Source organism: Rhinopithecus roxellana, unplaced genomic scaffold (assembly GCF_007565055.1).
Source record: "Rhinopithecus roxellana isolate Shanxi Qingling unplaced genomic scaffold, ASM756505v1 contig3800, whole genome shotgun sequence".
Classification (NCBI taxonomy): Eukaryota; Metazoa; Chordata; class Mammalia; order Primates; family Cercopithecidae; genus Rhinopithecus; species Rhinopithecus roxellana.
Window position 1 is genome coordinate 1 of NW_022142748.1, and position 14,760 is coordinate 14,760.

The following is a 14,760-nucleotide window of genomic DNA, read 5'->3' on the forward strand; positions in this document are numbered from 1 at the left end:
CTGGGTGTGAGCCAATGCATCCGGCTTGCTCTTTTTTTTTTTTTTTCCTTCCTTCCTTCCTTCTTTCCTTCTGTACTTCTTCCTTCCTTTCCTTCTTTCTCTCTTTCTCTCTTTTTCTCTCTTTTTCTCCCCTCCCCTCCCCTCCGCTCTCCTCCCCTTCCCTTCCCTTCTTGCTCTGTTACCCAGGCTGGAGTGCAGTGGTGGGATCATAGCTTACTCCAGACTCAAACTTTTAGACTCTAGCAATCCTCCTGCCTCAGGTTCCTGAATAGCCTAAATCAATGACTCAGTCACTTTGAGTTATTGGTTGAAACTGAGGATAAAAACAAACAGGCCAGGCATGGTGGGCTCATGCCTGTAATCCCAGGACTCTGGAAGGCCAAGGTGGGCGGATCACCTGAGGTCAGGAGTTCGAGACCAGCCTGGTCAACATGTTGAAACCATCTCTACTAAAAATACAAAAACTTAGCCGGGTGTAGTGGTGTGCACCTATAATCCCAGCTACTCGGGAGACTGAGGCAGGAGAATCACTTGAGCCCAGGAGGCGGAGGTTGTAGTGAGTATGCACTGAATGTCCTGTTGATTTTTAAAATTTTTGGTAGAGATAAGGTCTCACTATGTTGCCTAGGCTGGTCTTGAATTCCTGAACTGAAGTGATCCTCCCGCCTTGGCCTCCTAAAGTGCTGATATTACGGGCGTGAGCCACCATGCCTGGCCAGCATCAGATCTTTCACAGGGGTCAGGTAAGATGAGTGTCCAGTGACCCTGAGGCTGCTTACCAATCAGAGGGGTGCTCCCTACACTCCGTGGCACCTGGTTGGACATGTTGACCCTGAAGACGGTGTAGCCCACCAGCACACTGGTCTTGAACACAATCCTGGCTTGGCAGTTGGGTGGCACATAGAAGCTCCCCAGGTCCACCAGCATGAGAAAGATGTTAGGAATCAGCAGACTCACGACGTAGACCAGGGGGTGTCTGCGCATCACCACCTGGCCAGGAACAAGCGATCTAATGAAAAGAGGGTCTAGGCCAACAGACTCAGATTTGGCCAAATTCATAGCCAGGAATGCTCCCCAAAGTCCCAACATTTTTGCATAATGTGCAAAAATGTGAAAAAGTCTGTGTAACTTATCTTAGAATATTTTCAGGTTACTTTTTGGTTTAGAAAAGAGAAAAAAATCCTTTAAGTTTTACATAGAGCTAATATTAATAGTATTAATAGTTATAATAAGAAGCAGTAGCTAGCATTTACTTACCACTTGCTGTGTGCCAGGCACCAGACTCAGTGGCTCATAAACTTAACTTATTCAATCTTCACAACTTTAAAGGCTGGGTATCATTAACTTCATTTTACAAACAAGGAAACTGAGTTTCAAAGGGGTTGAATTCCTTGTTTAAACTCACACAACTGGTAAGTGAGAAACTGTTTTGAAACTAAAATCTTCCTTCTGAAACCATTTATTATGCAATATATTGTATTACGTGTGTGTGTGTGTGTGTGTGTGTGTGACGAAATTTCACTCTTGTTGCCTAGGCTGGAGTGCAGTGGCGCAATCTCAGCTCAACCTCCACCTCCCCTCCCAGGCTCAAGCAATTATCCTGCCTCAGCCTCTCGAGTAGCTGAGACTACAGGTGTGCACCACCACGCCTGGCTTATTTTTTGTTTTTTTAGTAGAGACGGGGTTTCACCATGTTGGCCAGGCTGGTCTCGAACTCCTGACCTCAGGTGATCCCCCTGCCTCGGCCTCCCAAAGTGCTGGGATTACAGGTGTGAGCCACCGTGCCTGGCCTATTGTATTACTTTTTGGTCTAATATATCTTCTTCCTTGGATTCTGAGCTCCTTACCGCCGTGTGTCTATCATTCTGGGCAGGAAAACTTGCACAATTAAATTTGGAAGTTTGAAGAGGGCTCAATAACGAGACTATTTGCAAGGTGTGAGCAGGCTATAGGGAAACCACAAGATGCAGGGCAGACCCCAGGGCTTTTGGGGACTGGGTGAGCTGTTACCACCCTTAGGCCTGAAGGAGCCAAGGGCTGGCGTGGTGACCAGACCTGAAGGGAAAGCTGTGCAGAGGCTGCCAGACAGGACCTATGGTTTTCTCTTAGTCTGTCTGGTGTTGACTCCACTGGTATTGGCGGAAATGGAGAGCTAAGTACCCCCACTCAGCCCTCCTCCCTCCTCCCATCTCCTGCCACTGCTTCCCCTGCCCACTCCCTCTCCCCACTGGCCAAACATGACCAGCGGTCCCATCTTTGCAAGCCACAGCTCTGTCTCCAGGAGCACAGATGCAGGGGTGGAGGAGTGGGTCTCAGTGGAGGCCACCTGAAGCTGTCCTGCTGTCCTGCACTGTCCTGGCCACACAGAGTTACTCTTGTAGCTTGGAATTTGAGTCTCATAAAATTACTAATGTTGTTGCCAATTTTTATACCTCACTTCTTTGAAATGATGATGGGCAGTGTCTTTAATAAGCACATACTCTATGCTCATCCTTCTTAAAGAGAAACGGGTGAATGGCAGGGCTGCATCCCCACTACGGCCTGGACTCTCATCTCATCCCATCTCTGGGGTAATGATAATCCCCCAAGGTGCCAAAAGTAAGACCTATCTTATAGTGGGCATTCAATAAATGTTTATTAAACAAATGAGTATTCTGGGCCCTTTGCTGTTGGATTTGGACAAAAATAACATTTGAAATCTCCCATTTCTCTGATTCACCAAACAATGAACTGCTCAATATGTATCAGATAGTGTGCTGGACACTTTCACACATATGGTGTGATTTATTTAATCCTCACTGCAAACTTGGTAGGTAATAGCCTCCATTTTATAGATTTTCGAAAGGAAAACTGAGCCCCCTAAAGTGGGTAAGTTGAGTAAGGGACAGAGCGGGGATGTGCCCCCATATCTTCTGATTCTAAGCCCAGTGCTTTTTCCCAGGACAGGATAGCTACAACTCTTGACCTGACTCAACCTCTCTGAGTCGAGTGCAGGGTTCTTATCCTTCATCCCCATCTCCCACCGGAGAAGAGTGTCACAAAGAAATGAGCCAGGGCAGAGATGAAGTGCAGAGGCCAGGGATGGAGCAGGAGGTGCTGGGGGAAGAGCTTGACTGGGGGAGATGAAACATCGCCTTACTGATAAGAGTAGGGGCTCTCCAGCCATTGGGTCTGGGCGTGTATCCTGACTCTGTGGAGCTTGGCAAGCCAGAGTTGTTTGGCATATTGTCGTCTGGCTGTTGTCATTCGCATTAAGCCATAATTGGCTGCAAAAGCCTAAACCAGAGCGTCACTCACTGCTTTGCAATAATTTGGTTAAAACACATTTCTACCAAAGTGCAGTCAACAAGGAAAGCAACAACGAAATTAACTGTCATCAGCCTGCACCCCTCTAGCTCCTGTCATCATGCAGTGACTGAGATGGGTGTGGTTAGGTGGGGGCAGGAAAAAGGGAGTCAAGTGGCCAGAGTCCATGGGGGTTTTATGTTGTGACCCAGTCTGGGCTGTTGGTGATCTAGCCTTGTGGTGTCAGGGTGAGGGGGTGACCACGCCTGCTGACTCTAGAGGGTAGAAATGGGAACACTCCCTAGCGACTTGGCAGATACTACACAAAGGGGAAGAAAAATATAAGCAAAGTACAAGAAGGCATGTTGGTTGAGCAGAAAAAAGCCCAGACTCAAAATCAAGGGGACAGGCCAGGTGTGGTGGCTCAGACCTGTAATCCTAGCACTTTGGGAGGCTGAGGCGGGTGGATCACTTGAGGTCAGGAGTTTGAGACCAGCCTGACCAACACAGTCAAACCCCATCTCTGCTAAAAATACAATAATCAGCCAGGTGTGGTGGCGTGTGCCTGTAGTCCCAGCTACTCAGTCCCGGCTGAGGCAGGAGAATCGCTTGAACCCAAGAGGCGGAGCTTGCAGTGAGCCGAGATCGCACCATTGTCCTCCAGCCTGGGCAACAGAGTGAGACTCTGTCTCAAAAAAAAAAAATCAAGGGGACAGAATTCCTGAGCCCCTTGATTCCAGGTGTCTACATGGGCTAGTTTAAGTCCCCCTGGATGATGTAGTCAACCCCTCCATGCCTTGATTTCCTCCTTTTTCAAAAAGCAGTTTACTTTTGCCTTGCCAAATATCTTGGGTACAACTGAGATGAGCAGCTGTGCTCGCTACAGAACGTCCCTATGTAAAGAAAGCAAGCTGATATGACACCTCTCCACCCAGAGGCTGACACAACAGTAAATCTATGTCTGGGACAGAGCCAGAGATGGATGGTGTGGCCCCTCAAGGTCCCTGATTTCCAAGAAAGTGCAGGTTTATCAGACTATGTGTTCCCCGAGAAATCATCTGAGGGAGAGCTGTGGAAAGAGCTAAGAGGTTAGGAGGTAGGCGGGCTTTGCAGATATGGAGCCCGTGTAGTCACACAGAGCCTGCTCTTGAAAGGGTCCTGCACTTGGTTTAGTGCTCCACTGGTGCTATTTTGAAATTCTTAATAACGTTTGAATAAGGGGTCCTGCATTTTCATTTTTCACTAAGCCCTGCATATTATTAGCTGACCCTGTCAGAAAGATAGTCCTCACTGGATGTCAACAGTAAATGAAGGCAGAGGGAAAAGACATAGGGACAAGGGTGGACAATTAGCTTCTGCTGTAACATGAAACAAAGACATCTCTCATCTTTGTTTGGCTTATAGAATGGTAAAACTAGATAGGCCTTCCAAAACCACCTCATCCATTCTCCTACCTTTAGGAAGGATGTTCACATTTCTAAGACACACGAAATAGTACATATAGTTTCGGGTTTTGGTTTTCTTCCAGAAGAAAGAACCCACATTTTTCTTGTGGTTGATTTAGGTGGCAATGTTGCCTATGGACTAATTTTTTTTTTTTTTTTTTTAGACACAGTTTCGCTCTTGTTGCCCAGGCTGGAGTACAATGATGCAATCTCAGCTCACTGCAACCTCCGCCTCCCAGGTTCAAGCGATTCTCCTGCCTCAGCCTCCTGCGTAGCTGGGATTACAGGTGCCCGCCACCATGCCCAGCTAATTTTTATATTTTTAGTAGAGACAGGGTTTCGCTATGTTGGCCAGGCTGGTCTCAAACTCCCGACTTCAGGTGATCCACCTGCCTCAGCCTCCCAAAGTGCTGGGATTACAGGCGTGAGCCATAGCGCCAGGACTAGACTAATTTTCCCTGCAAACCCAGTGTAGCCTAAAGAAACTCTAGTTCTCAGAAATTTTTTGTTTTTATCTCATTGGATAATCAGAGCCCTTTATTCCTTTGTTCAATAAACATTAATTGAGCATGAACAGGTTGTCTGGTACTATCCTAAATACTGAAGTTAGTACCATTAATAAGACAGTTCCCTGCCCTTATCCCATCTTGTAGGATCAGGAAGCAGATTCTGGTGATTGTTTCATGAGTCTGTTGCGGGAGAGAAAATTTGCCTCAGAATGGACCATAGTCAGGGTCCATACCTGCTTTAGATCATTTAAACAATGAGATTTGGGACTTTTTGAGTTTAGATGATATTTTGGACTTAGAGTTGACACTGGAATGATGCTGTGTTAAACTTTGGGGGATGTTGGGATGGGGCTGAATGTATTTGTACGTGGAGCAGAAGTGAATTTTGGGTTGCAGACTCTACTAGGTTGAAAAGGGCCCCCAAGAATTCATGTCTTTCCTGGAACCTCAGAATGTAGCCTTATTTGGAAATGAGATAATTGGAGATGTACTAGAGCAGGATGAGGTCATACTAGAGTGGGCCCTCAATCCAATGTGACTGGAGTTCTGATAAAAAGAGAAGAGACACACATGGAGAAGGCCATGTGAAGATGGAGGCAGAAATGGGAGCAATGCATCTGCCAGCCAAGGAACACCAAGGGTTCCTGGCAACCACCAAGGGCCTGAGGAGAGACAAGGTGCAGATTCTCCCTCAGAATGCCCACAAGGAACCAACCCTGCCCAAGTGTTGATTTCAGATTTATAGCCTGCAGAACTGCAAGAAGATGAATTTCTGTTGTTTTGAGTCACCGAATTTGGGCTACTTTGTTATGGCAGCCTTGTGACACTAATACACGTGACTTGCCAAGTAATGCACAGTGGGCGAATGGCAAAGAATGGACCGGAATATGCTGCTCTGCCTTTAGTTGTGTGTCAGCGTGATATAGTATTAGTCACGTCGTTTCTGGAGTCAAGTTGCCTGGGTTCAAGTCCAGGCTCCACCAGTCACTTTGCAGCCTCCTGTAAGTTACTTAACTTCTCTGCACCTCAATTCATTTATTTGTAAAAATGCAGATACTTGGAGCACCCATCTCCTAGGGATGTGAGGATTATAGATACAAACTCTTAAAATGGTGCTTGGCGTAGAGTAAGTGCTCAGCTTTGTGGATATTGCTATTGTGTCTCCCTGGGCAGATTTTGGGCATCTGTGATAGATGTCAGGAACCTTCATTTATTCATCATTATGTCCTAAGTGTTCACTATGGAGCCTGGCACATGGTAAGAACCCGAAAGATGTTCATGGAATTGTATTGGAGTCTGGTAGTAGTGCTACTTTTACTTCCAATATAATGGAAATGTGGAATTAGCCCAAATGGGAGCTATCCTCTTGAGATCAGTCTTTCTGCGGGCGACCTCTCTGCAGATCATGCAAGAAGCAGTGACTCCTGCTTCTGCCGAGTAGAAGGCATGTCACCTGCTCAGTGAGACACTGCTGTCTGCAAAACTGCCCCTACCCACAGCCCACCATTTCTAATGGACTAAAGGAGCTGGTGCCTTTAAATTCCACAGAAAGGGAAGAAAAAGCACTTTAGTTTCAGTCCATGTTCCCCATTAGACACCCTTCAGGTGTTAGCAATATTATGCCACAATTTCATTATCCATTAAAGCCAGGTAATAATAAGTACACAAAGGTATTTGGAGCCTATTGATGTTAATGAAAGAGATCAATCTAATTCAGAATGTGTGTGTGGAGAGCTCCTTGGAGAGGGAATAGGCCCCAAGGTTAGCCTCTAATTGCCTCCTTGATGGTAGACCCACCAGTACTCAATTTTGCATGACCGTCTTTATGACATAGTTGGAATTTGACGCCCAGACTCCGCTTCATACAGAAGCCCATTTTCCTCCTCTCCAAAGCCCCTCCCAGCATTCCCAACTCAGAAAGAACAGGAAAGTTGCTGCCCATTTAAGCACCGGAGTCAGAGTTTCTTGGATCTAGACTATGGGTTGCACTGGATGAGCAGAAAGTCAGTCTGTGAGTCCCAAATCACTTGAGTGACCCAGAAAGGATATCTGGGGCTCTAAATTCTCTCTCTCTCTCTCTCTCTCCTCTCTCTCTCTCTCTCTCTCTCTCATGATCTGCTGGCGCTTAGAGGGATCTTGATCTTCTATCAAGTTTATGAGCTGCATTCAATAAGTATCTCAACAAAGTTACTCCACCTAATCTAGAAAAAAATTATAACAGAAAAAGAGGATAAAGGCATTTCTTTCCCAAATGCCCCTTTGCATTTTCTAGGACACCCTGTGGGCACCCCAATTCCTACCCAAATAAACACTTTACTTGGTGTAGGATATCTGTGGTTGGGCTCGGTTTAGTTTCCACAGCTGTCCACCCTTTTCCATCCAACACAAGTTCCTAAATTGTATTCCTACCTCCTCCCACTTCTACCCTCATTCTTTAAAGAAAAAAAAAAAAACCACTGCCATGCAAAATCAAATGCTCACCCTGCTGTTTCTGGGAACCAGCACCTCCAATAATATATTGGAGGAAACCTCCCCCCCATGGCTGCTGGACCGGGTCCCAGGCTGTGCACAGACATCTTTGTAGGGAGAAGTGCCTGTGCTCTGGGCCCCCTGTGGAACGTAGCCCGACTCCAAAGCATCGGTGGTGTCCTCTGATAAACAATTTTGTCCCAGAGTCAGCAGCTATGATTGCACATTAGCTGAAACTCATAGGGCATCCAGAGCACTTGATTTAGGATAAATGGCAGCAGTGTACCTCAGGCCAAGGGTAACGATGAATTTAGAATAGATTATTGCTTCTCTTGCCTTCCCTACCTGTCCCCAACCTCCTGCTGAGCAGCCTGGACTGAGACACAGCCGGCAAGTAGATTAAGAGGAGATGGTCCTTTGCTGTCAGGACCCTGGCAGGCCCAGTGTTGGCATAATAGAATCAGGCTCTGAATTTCACATCACTGGTCAATGGCTGTTGAAGGAAACCCAGGTGCCTTGGTTGCTAAATTCAGAGTGGGATGTCCAGTATGGAGTAAGAGAATGAGCCTAGGCGCTGTGCACAGAGCAGAAATGCATGGAGGGTGAGCGAGGTTGGCAGGCAGAAAATTGATCGTCACTGAATCCACTTTTAGTCTTTCTGAAGCTGCAGAATTGCTCCTGAGTCTGGCTTCCTGCCCTGCCAAATATGATCTGTGACTCTACTCAGGATTCTCTCCCTACTCTGCTCCTGAGGACCAGGGTGGAAGCCAGCCCCACGTCCACCCCCAGGGCAGAAGGACCCATGGAAAGCTCCAAGAGCATGAAATCAAATTGCACTTGCCTCCAGCACACTTCCACTTCAACATGTACCCAGCAGGGAAGGATGGCAGTGAGGAGAGCAGAGGAACTGAACCGTGGCTCTGAGATCCAGGGAAGCCTCCCCTCCATTAAACAATCTTCTCACTGTCTCTGTTCATCATAATTAAAATGGAGATAGTATATAGAAAACCTTCAGTTGCTGTTGACGAATTAAATTTAGGGTGAAGGAAGGTGACGTGTAACTACAAATAATAGCTGCTCTATGGAGAGAGAGAGTGTGTGTGTGTATGCACATGTGTGCCTGTGAATGCAAGCTCACGCCCTTGTTTACCTGCCCCATCTCTTGCCTGTGTTTGTTTCCTCCGTGCAGTGTAGGTAATGGTGTGTGCAGTGTTCTCAGGAGCGCTTGGTAGGTGACTGTGTTCCACCTTGCATGTGCTACTCCTTCACATTTCCCTTTAATGCTCTCCATTATTCGGGCTGCATTAATAATGTTTGTAGGCTGATATCTTTAAAATTAATGAGGTGTTTACTCTTAGCCAAGAAACTCATTGAAATTTAAAAAAGACAAAAAAAAAAACAAACTTGCTTGCTTTCCTTCCCTTTTCCTCACAAGAAAAGTGGACAAACAGCCCACATTGCAAGCTTTGCTTAAAACTGAGCAGAATTCTAGGCAAGAACCCAAAGCCCACTATCAGGAGGGTATGAGTTGTGATTAGCTACTAGCCAGCATTATACATCAGTCAGGTTCAAACCACAGCTGTGTCTAAGAGGCCCAGATTTAACAAGAGCTTTGCTGGAAAGCTGTGTACACCTTTAACCAATTGAGGGATACCTGTAACCTCAGTAATAGTTCCTTCCTTCCTTCCTTTCTTCCTTCCTTCTTTCCTTCCTTCCTTCCTTCCTTCCTTCCTTCCTTCCTTCCTTCCTTCCTTCCTTCCTTCCTTCCTTCCTTCTTTCCTTCTTTCCTTCCTTCTTCCTTCCCTCCCTCCTTCTCTCTCTTCTTGCTTGCTAGCTTTCCTCTCTCCTTCCTTCTCTCTCCTTCTTCCTTCCTTCCTTCCTTCTTCCTTCCTTCCTCTCTTTCCTTCCTTCCTTCTTTCCTTCCTTCCTTCCTTCCTTCCTTCCTTCCTTCCTCCTTCCTTCCTTCTTCTTCTTCTCTCCCTCCCTACCTCCTTTCTTTCTTTTCTTTTCTTCCTTCTTCCCTCTCTCCCTCCCTCCCTCCCTCCCTCCTCCCTTCCCTCCCTCCCTCCCTCCCTCCCTCCCTTCCTTCCCTCCCTCCCTCCCTCCCTCCCTCACTTCCTTCCTTCCTTCCTTCCTTTGTTTTTTTGACAGAGTCTCCCTCTGTTCACAGGCTAGAGTGCAGAGGTATGATCTTGGCTCACTGCAGCCTCCACCTCCTGGGTTCAAGCGATTCTCATGCCTCAGCCTCCTGAGTAGCTGGGATTACAGGTGCACACCACTACGCCCAGCAAGTTTTGGTATTTTTAGTAAAGATGGGGTTATGCCATGTTGGCCAGACTAGCTGGAACTCCTGACCTCAAATGATCCACCCCCCTTGGCCTCCCAAAGTTCTGGGATTACAGGCATAAGCCACCGCACTCGGTGAATGATAGTTTATTTCATCACCACCCCTTAGCATATCCAGAGCACCTTAGTCTAGTCTAAATTTTCCTTCTTATTCCAAAGGTATATTTTTAGGATAATTCATCTTGAGTGCAGTCCTGACCTGCCTGTGGTTTCTATTTTTCAACCGAATCCATTACTTGGCATGAAGGACCACCATCCCCTCACTACACCACCACTAGCTGACTTTTTGCAGAAAAGAAGAATGCACTGCTGAATACGAATGATGTAGTTTACCAGTTGTGTGAAATTGCTGCAGACCACATGTCAAAACAGTTTCCCAGGGGGCCAAAGAAAGGAGAATGGCTGCCCCTGGAGTACAAATCAGCAGGCTTCACTGTCCTGTATCCCACCATCCCCCGTTTCATGGCGGACAAATTTCCCTGTGAACAATGCAGCCAAGGGCATTCCCAGGGACGCCTTGGAGGAGTGTGGGTTCCCATCATACTTTTGAGGGGTTAATTATTCCCTCTGATCCAGAAGTTACCAGTGGTCTCTGTGGGTCTTATTGGCTAATCCTGTAAGATATTCAAGTTAATAATATTTTCATATTATGCATCTGCATCTGGAATTAGTTGATAATTTACTCAATAAAAAAATAGGACAATAATGTTGATGAGAAAGTCTTCCCAGTTTGTTTGTTGTTGTTGTGTGTGGGTTTGTCTGTGTTTTTTCTGAGTAGCAATTAGAAGCCATCATGTGAGTATGTGTGGAAAGATTGGAGGATTCCTGCTGCAGGGCATGCTTCAGGCCTCTGGTGTCTGTTATCTTCTGGAGGGGCCCAGCATCTCCCACTGAACCTCTGTTCTGTGAAATGCTGGAATGTGAGTGGATGCTCAGAGCCCGCTGAAGTCCCTGTTCTTGGGTGATCATGAATGAGAACATGCAATAGAGCAGAAATTCCTCGGCCCAAGAGAGAAGGCCAAAGGCTGTGGAGAAGTGGGCACTAGGGACAGGTAGTAAAGAACCTACATTAAACTGAATCTGTGCAAATCCTCCAGCGCTGCTCTGCAGGATGCTGTATGTGGAGGACACAGATAGAAGTTCCCACTCACTGTCATTCAAAAAACCTTTTTGTCATGCTTAATATCTTCTGGGCTCCTCAGAAAGGCCAGGTCTACGTCTTCCACTGCAAACAACAGAAACAATTGACTTTCCCAGAGAGAAAGAGATGCCAACATCCACCCACTTTTCCAGCTCCCAATTTGAATCCTTCCTCTTTCTCCTGCCCCCATAGGCACAGTCTCCTTGGCCTTATTTGAATTAGGGGGTAGGGATGCGGAATAAAATCTTTATAGTCACAAAAAAAAAAAAAAACTGTGAATTTATAGCTTGGAATACACTCTCTGTAGAATGATGGAGCTTGCCTGCGATTTCTATAATATTATCCGTGGCAGTAGAGGCTTAACACTGTGTTTCCAAAACAACCCCAGTGGGCTACAGCGTCATACTTGGTCTGGATTACAGCAGGAACCAAAAAACTGCAAGAAGAGATTCCGATTTTTAAATAGCCAATTATCTGCAAGAATAAAATAGACCTGAAGGACAGTATAATATCATTTCACCTACGTGTACCAACCCAGCATTGATGGGTATCTCTCATGGTTTACCTGTATGCAGAATGCTCTTGAAGGTTAGGCTGCAATTCTGGACATCAAATGGAAAAGCATATGTGTCTAAACTGCATGCGGAGACCACCTGGATGGGCTTAGAGTTCTCAATGGTCCCAGATGAGTTCACATAAACATAGGGAAGGTCAGGGGATCTTTCAATGTCCACACTATATGAAACACAAGAGAACTTGTTGTCACAGAGAGGACATTGGTCATTTCAAAATATAGACGGGATGATCAGGAGATGGTAGTGATCATGAGGTCCATGACCAGCCTAGCCCTGCAAAAACACAATCTCATTTTCCATGAGATTATTCACCCTGGCAAAGATGAGCTTTTCAGTGACAGCCTTGTAAGTTAGCTCATTTGCTGCTATAACAACACAGACATAATAAGTAACCTCAACATTAGTAACCAGATCTGTATCTTAAACAACGTCAACACATGGCACTTCTAACCTGAATACTCCCAACAACATGCTCCCCTTCAACTTGAGAAGCAAAAATGAGCAACACTGACTGAAAGTAAGCAGCAACTGGCCTGACTATGCCAAGGAGTCTAAACCCCACAGAAATACACACTGGCACACTTACAACTCATTGATGATGATATCTGGGGCCCAGATAGCACTTAGAGGTAGGGAGATCTCTCTAATCTCATCAAACAAGCTGGAGTTCCAGGATAAAAATTCATCATTCCAGACCTGTTAGGAGTAGCCAAAAAGAAAACTTAATCAAATGTCTGCCTCAGTAAAGAACTAAAGAGACATTTGGATTAATAATCTAACTTATCATCCTCTTGGTTCGATCTGTTAGGAGAAAGGACTTCCCATCTGAATGCTAAAGATGGTAGTCCCAACCAGAAACCAGGGCCATACATCTTAAATGAATGACAATAAATTAGGTCTGCTGCAGATCTAAGGAACTAGAAATACAAAGATAATACCTATTTCTTAAATAACTATATTTTGCAGCAGATCCAGATCAGGAGTGCAGTATATTTAGAAGGAAACATAATTATTTACCTCCCAGTACCATACACTTGTCTTTAATATTTGATTCTCTGCATCCTGCAAGGCAAAAAGAAAATCCACACCAAATCTTAGAATGTCAATAAATCAAAGGCCAATTCAGCAGCAAGGCAATTCAGAAGAAGAAAATCAAGTCTAACCAAATAATGCTGACATTAAAAACATTACCTAGACTCTTCAATACCTAGGAATTCTCAGATCTTACTTATCATGCACACCTGTTGCTATAAGCTTTACTATTTTATCTATGACAAAACGGCACTTTGCCTGCCCTTGACATTTTGAATGATTTGCTAATCTCTTTCCCATTCTAATTAGTTACTCTACCATTAATCAGACTAAAAAATGTTATGTAGTCTTAGTAATTTGGGGCTAAAAAGACGAGACCAAGCTTTGATTTATAATCAAGATATTATTCATAATCTCTCAATGAGTGTTAACTCAACTGTTAATTGGCAGCCATTCCTGTTAAGTTACCGTATGTTTGGATTTCTCTGCTTATAAAACAGACTGAATGAGCTTATTATAAATGAAACATATTTTAGATGATATAATAGATGTGATTTCCCATGTCTGCAGTGAGTCCCTGATATTTTTAAAAGACCCCCTAAAACAGCAATTCAAAAAACCCTCCTGGCTGGGCACGGTGGTTCATCCCTGTAATCCCACATTTTTTGGAGGCCAAGACAGGAGGATCCCTGTGATCCCACATTTTGGAGGCCAAGACAGGAGGACTGATTGCCTGAGCTCTGGAGTTTGAGACCAGCCTGGGCAACACAATGAGGCCTTGTCTCTACAAAAAAAATTAAAAATTATCCAGGTGTGGTGGCACACAACTAGTGGTCCCAGCTACTTGGGAGGCTATTGCTTGAGTCCAGGAGGTCAAGATTGCAGTGGGCCATGTTTGTGCCACTGCACTCCAGCCTAGGTGACAGAGAGAGACTCTGTCTCAAAAAAAAAAAAAAAAAAAAAAACCCTCCTCACCAATTTTTTCATATCTAATCTAGTAGAGAACATTCTGAAACTCTGATGTTCTTAGGAATTTTTTAAAAAGGGATATCTCACACCGTATGTAAACATTAACTCAAAATGAATCATACACCCAAATGTAAGAGCTTAAACTATAAAACTCTTAAAAGAAACCAAAGGAGTAAGTAAATCTTCATGACTTTGAATTAGGCAATGATTTCTTAGACATGACAACAAAAGAGAAATAAATGAGACTTCATCAAAATTAAAAACTGTTGTGCTTTAAAGAACACCATCAAGAAATGAAAAAGACAACCCACAGAATGGGAGAAAATATTTGCAAGTCACATATCTGCTTAGAGGCTTGTATCCAGGATATAAAGCATTCCGGCAACTCAACGACAACAAAAGACAAGCAGCCCTGTTTAAAAATGGGCTGGCTGGGCGCGGTGGCTCACGCCTGTAATCCCAGCACTTTGAGAGGTCAAGGCAAATGGATCACGAGGCCAGGAGATCGAGACCATCCTGGCTAACACAGCAAAACCCCGTCTCTACTAAAAATACAAAAATTAGCCAGGCGTGGTGGCAGGTGCCTATAGTCCCAGCTACTTGGGAGGCTGAGGCAGGAGAATGGAGTGAACCCGGGAGATGGAGCTTGCAGTGAGCTGAGATCGTGCCATGGCACTCCAGCCTGGGTGACAGAGCAAGACTCTATCTCTAAAAAATAAAAATGGGCGAGAGACTTGAATAGACATCTCTCTAAAGTAGATATACAAATGACCAATAAGCACATTAAAAGATGTTCGAGGTCACTGCTATGGGCCAAACTGTCCCCCCAAAACCCATATGTTGAAACCCTAACTTCCAAGGTGTCCATGTTTGGAGACAGGGCTTATAGGGAGTAGTTAAGGTTAAATGATGTCATAGGGATAGGATCCTAATCTCATAGGATTGGTGGCTTTATAAGAAAAGGAAGAGAGAAGGATCTCTCTCTACCA

The 14,760-nt window shown here is 45.1% G+C and overlaps 1 protein-coding gene across 1 annotated transcript; it reads right to left on the reverse strand.

Moving 5' to 3' along the window:
- Positions 1-779: 779 nt before the first annotated feature.
- On the reverse strand, positions 780-12,832 carry LOC115895917 (5-hydroxytryptamine receptor 3B-like; the record flags this gene model as incomplete). Its single annotated transcript, XM_030926458.1, is given in 6 exon segments — positions 780-990; positions 11,123-11,220; positions 11,223-11,279; positions 11,761-11,930; positions 12,357-12,466; positions 12,788-12,832. Coding segments are annotated over 6 exon segments (691 nt in total), but the record flags the coding sequence as incomplete, so codon positions are not given.
- Positions 12,833-14,760: the final 1,928 nt, after the last annotated feature.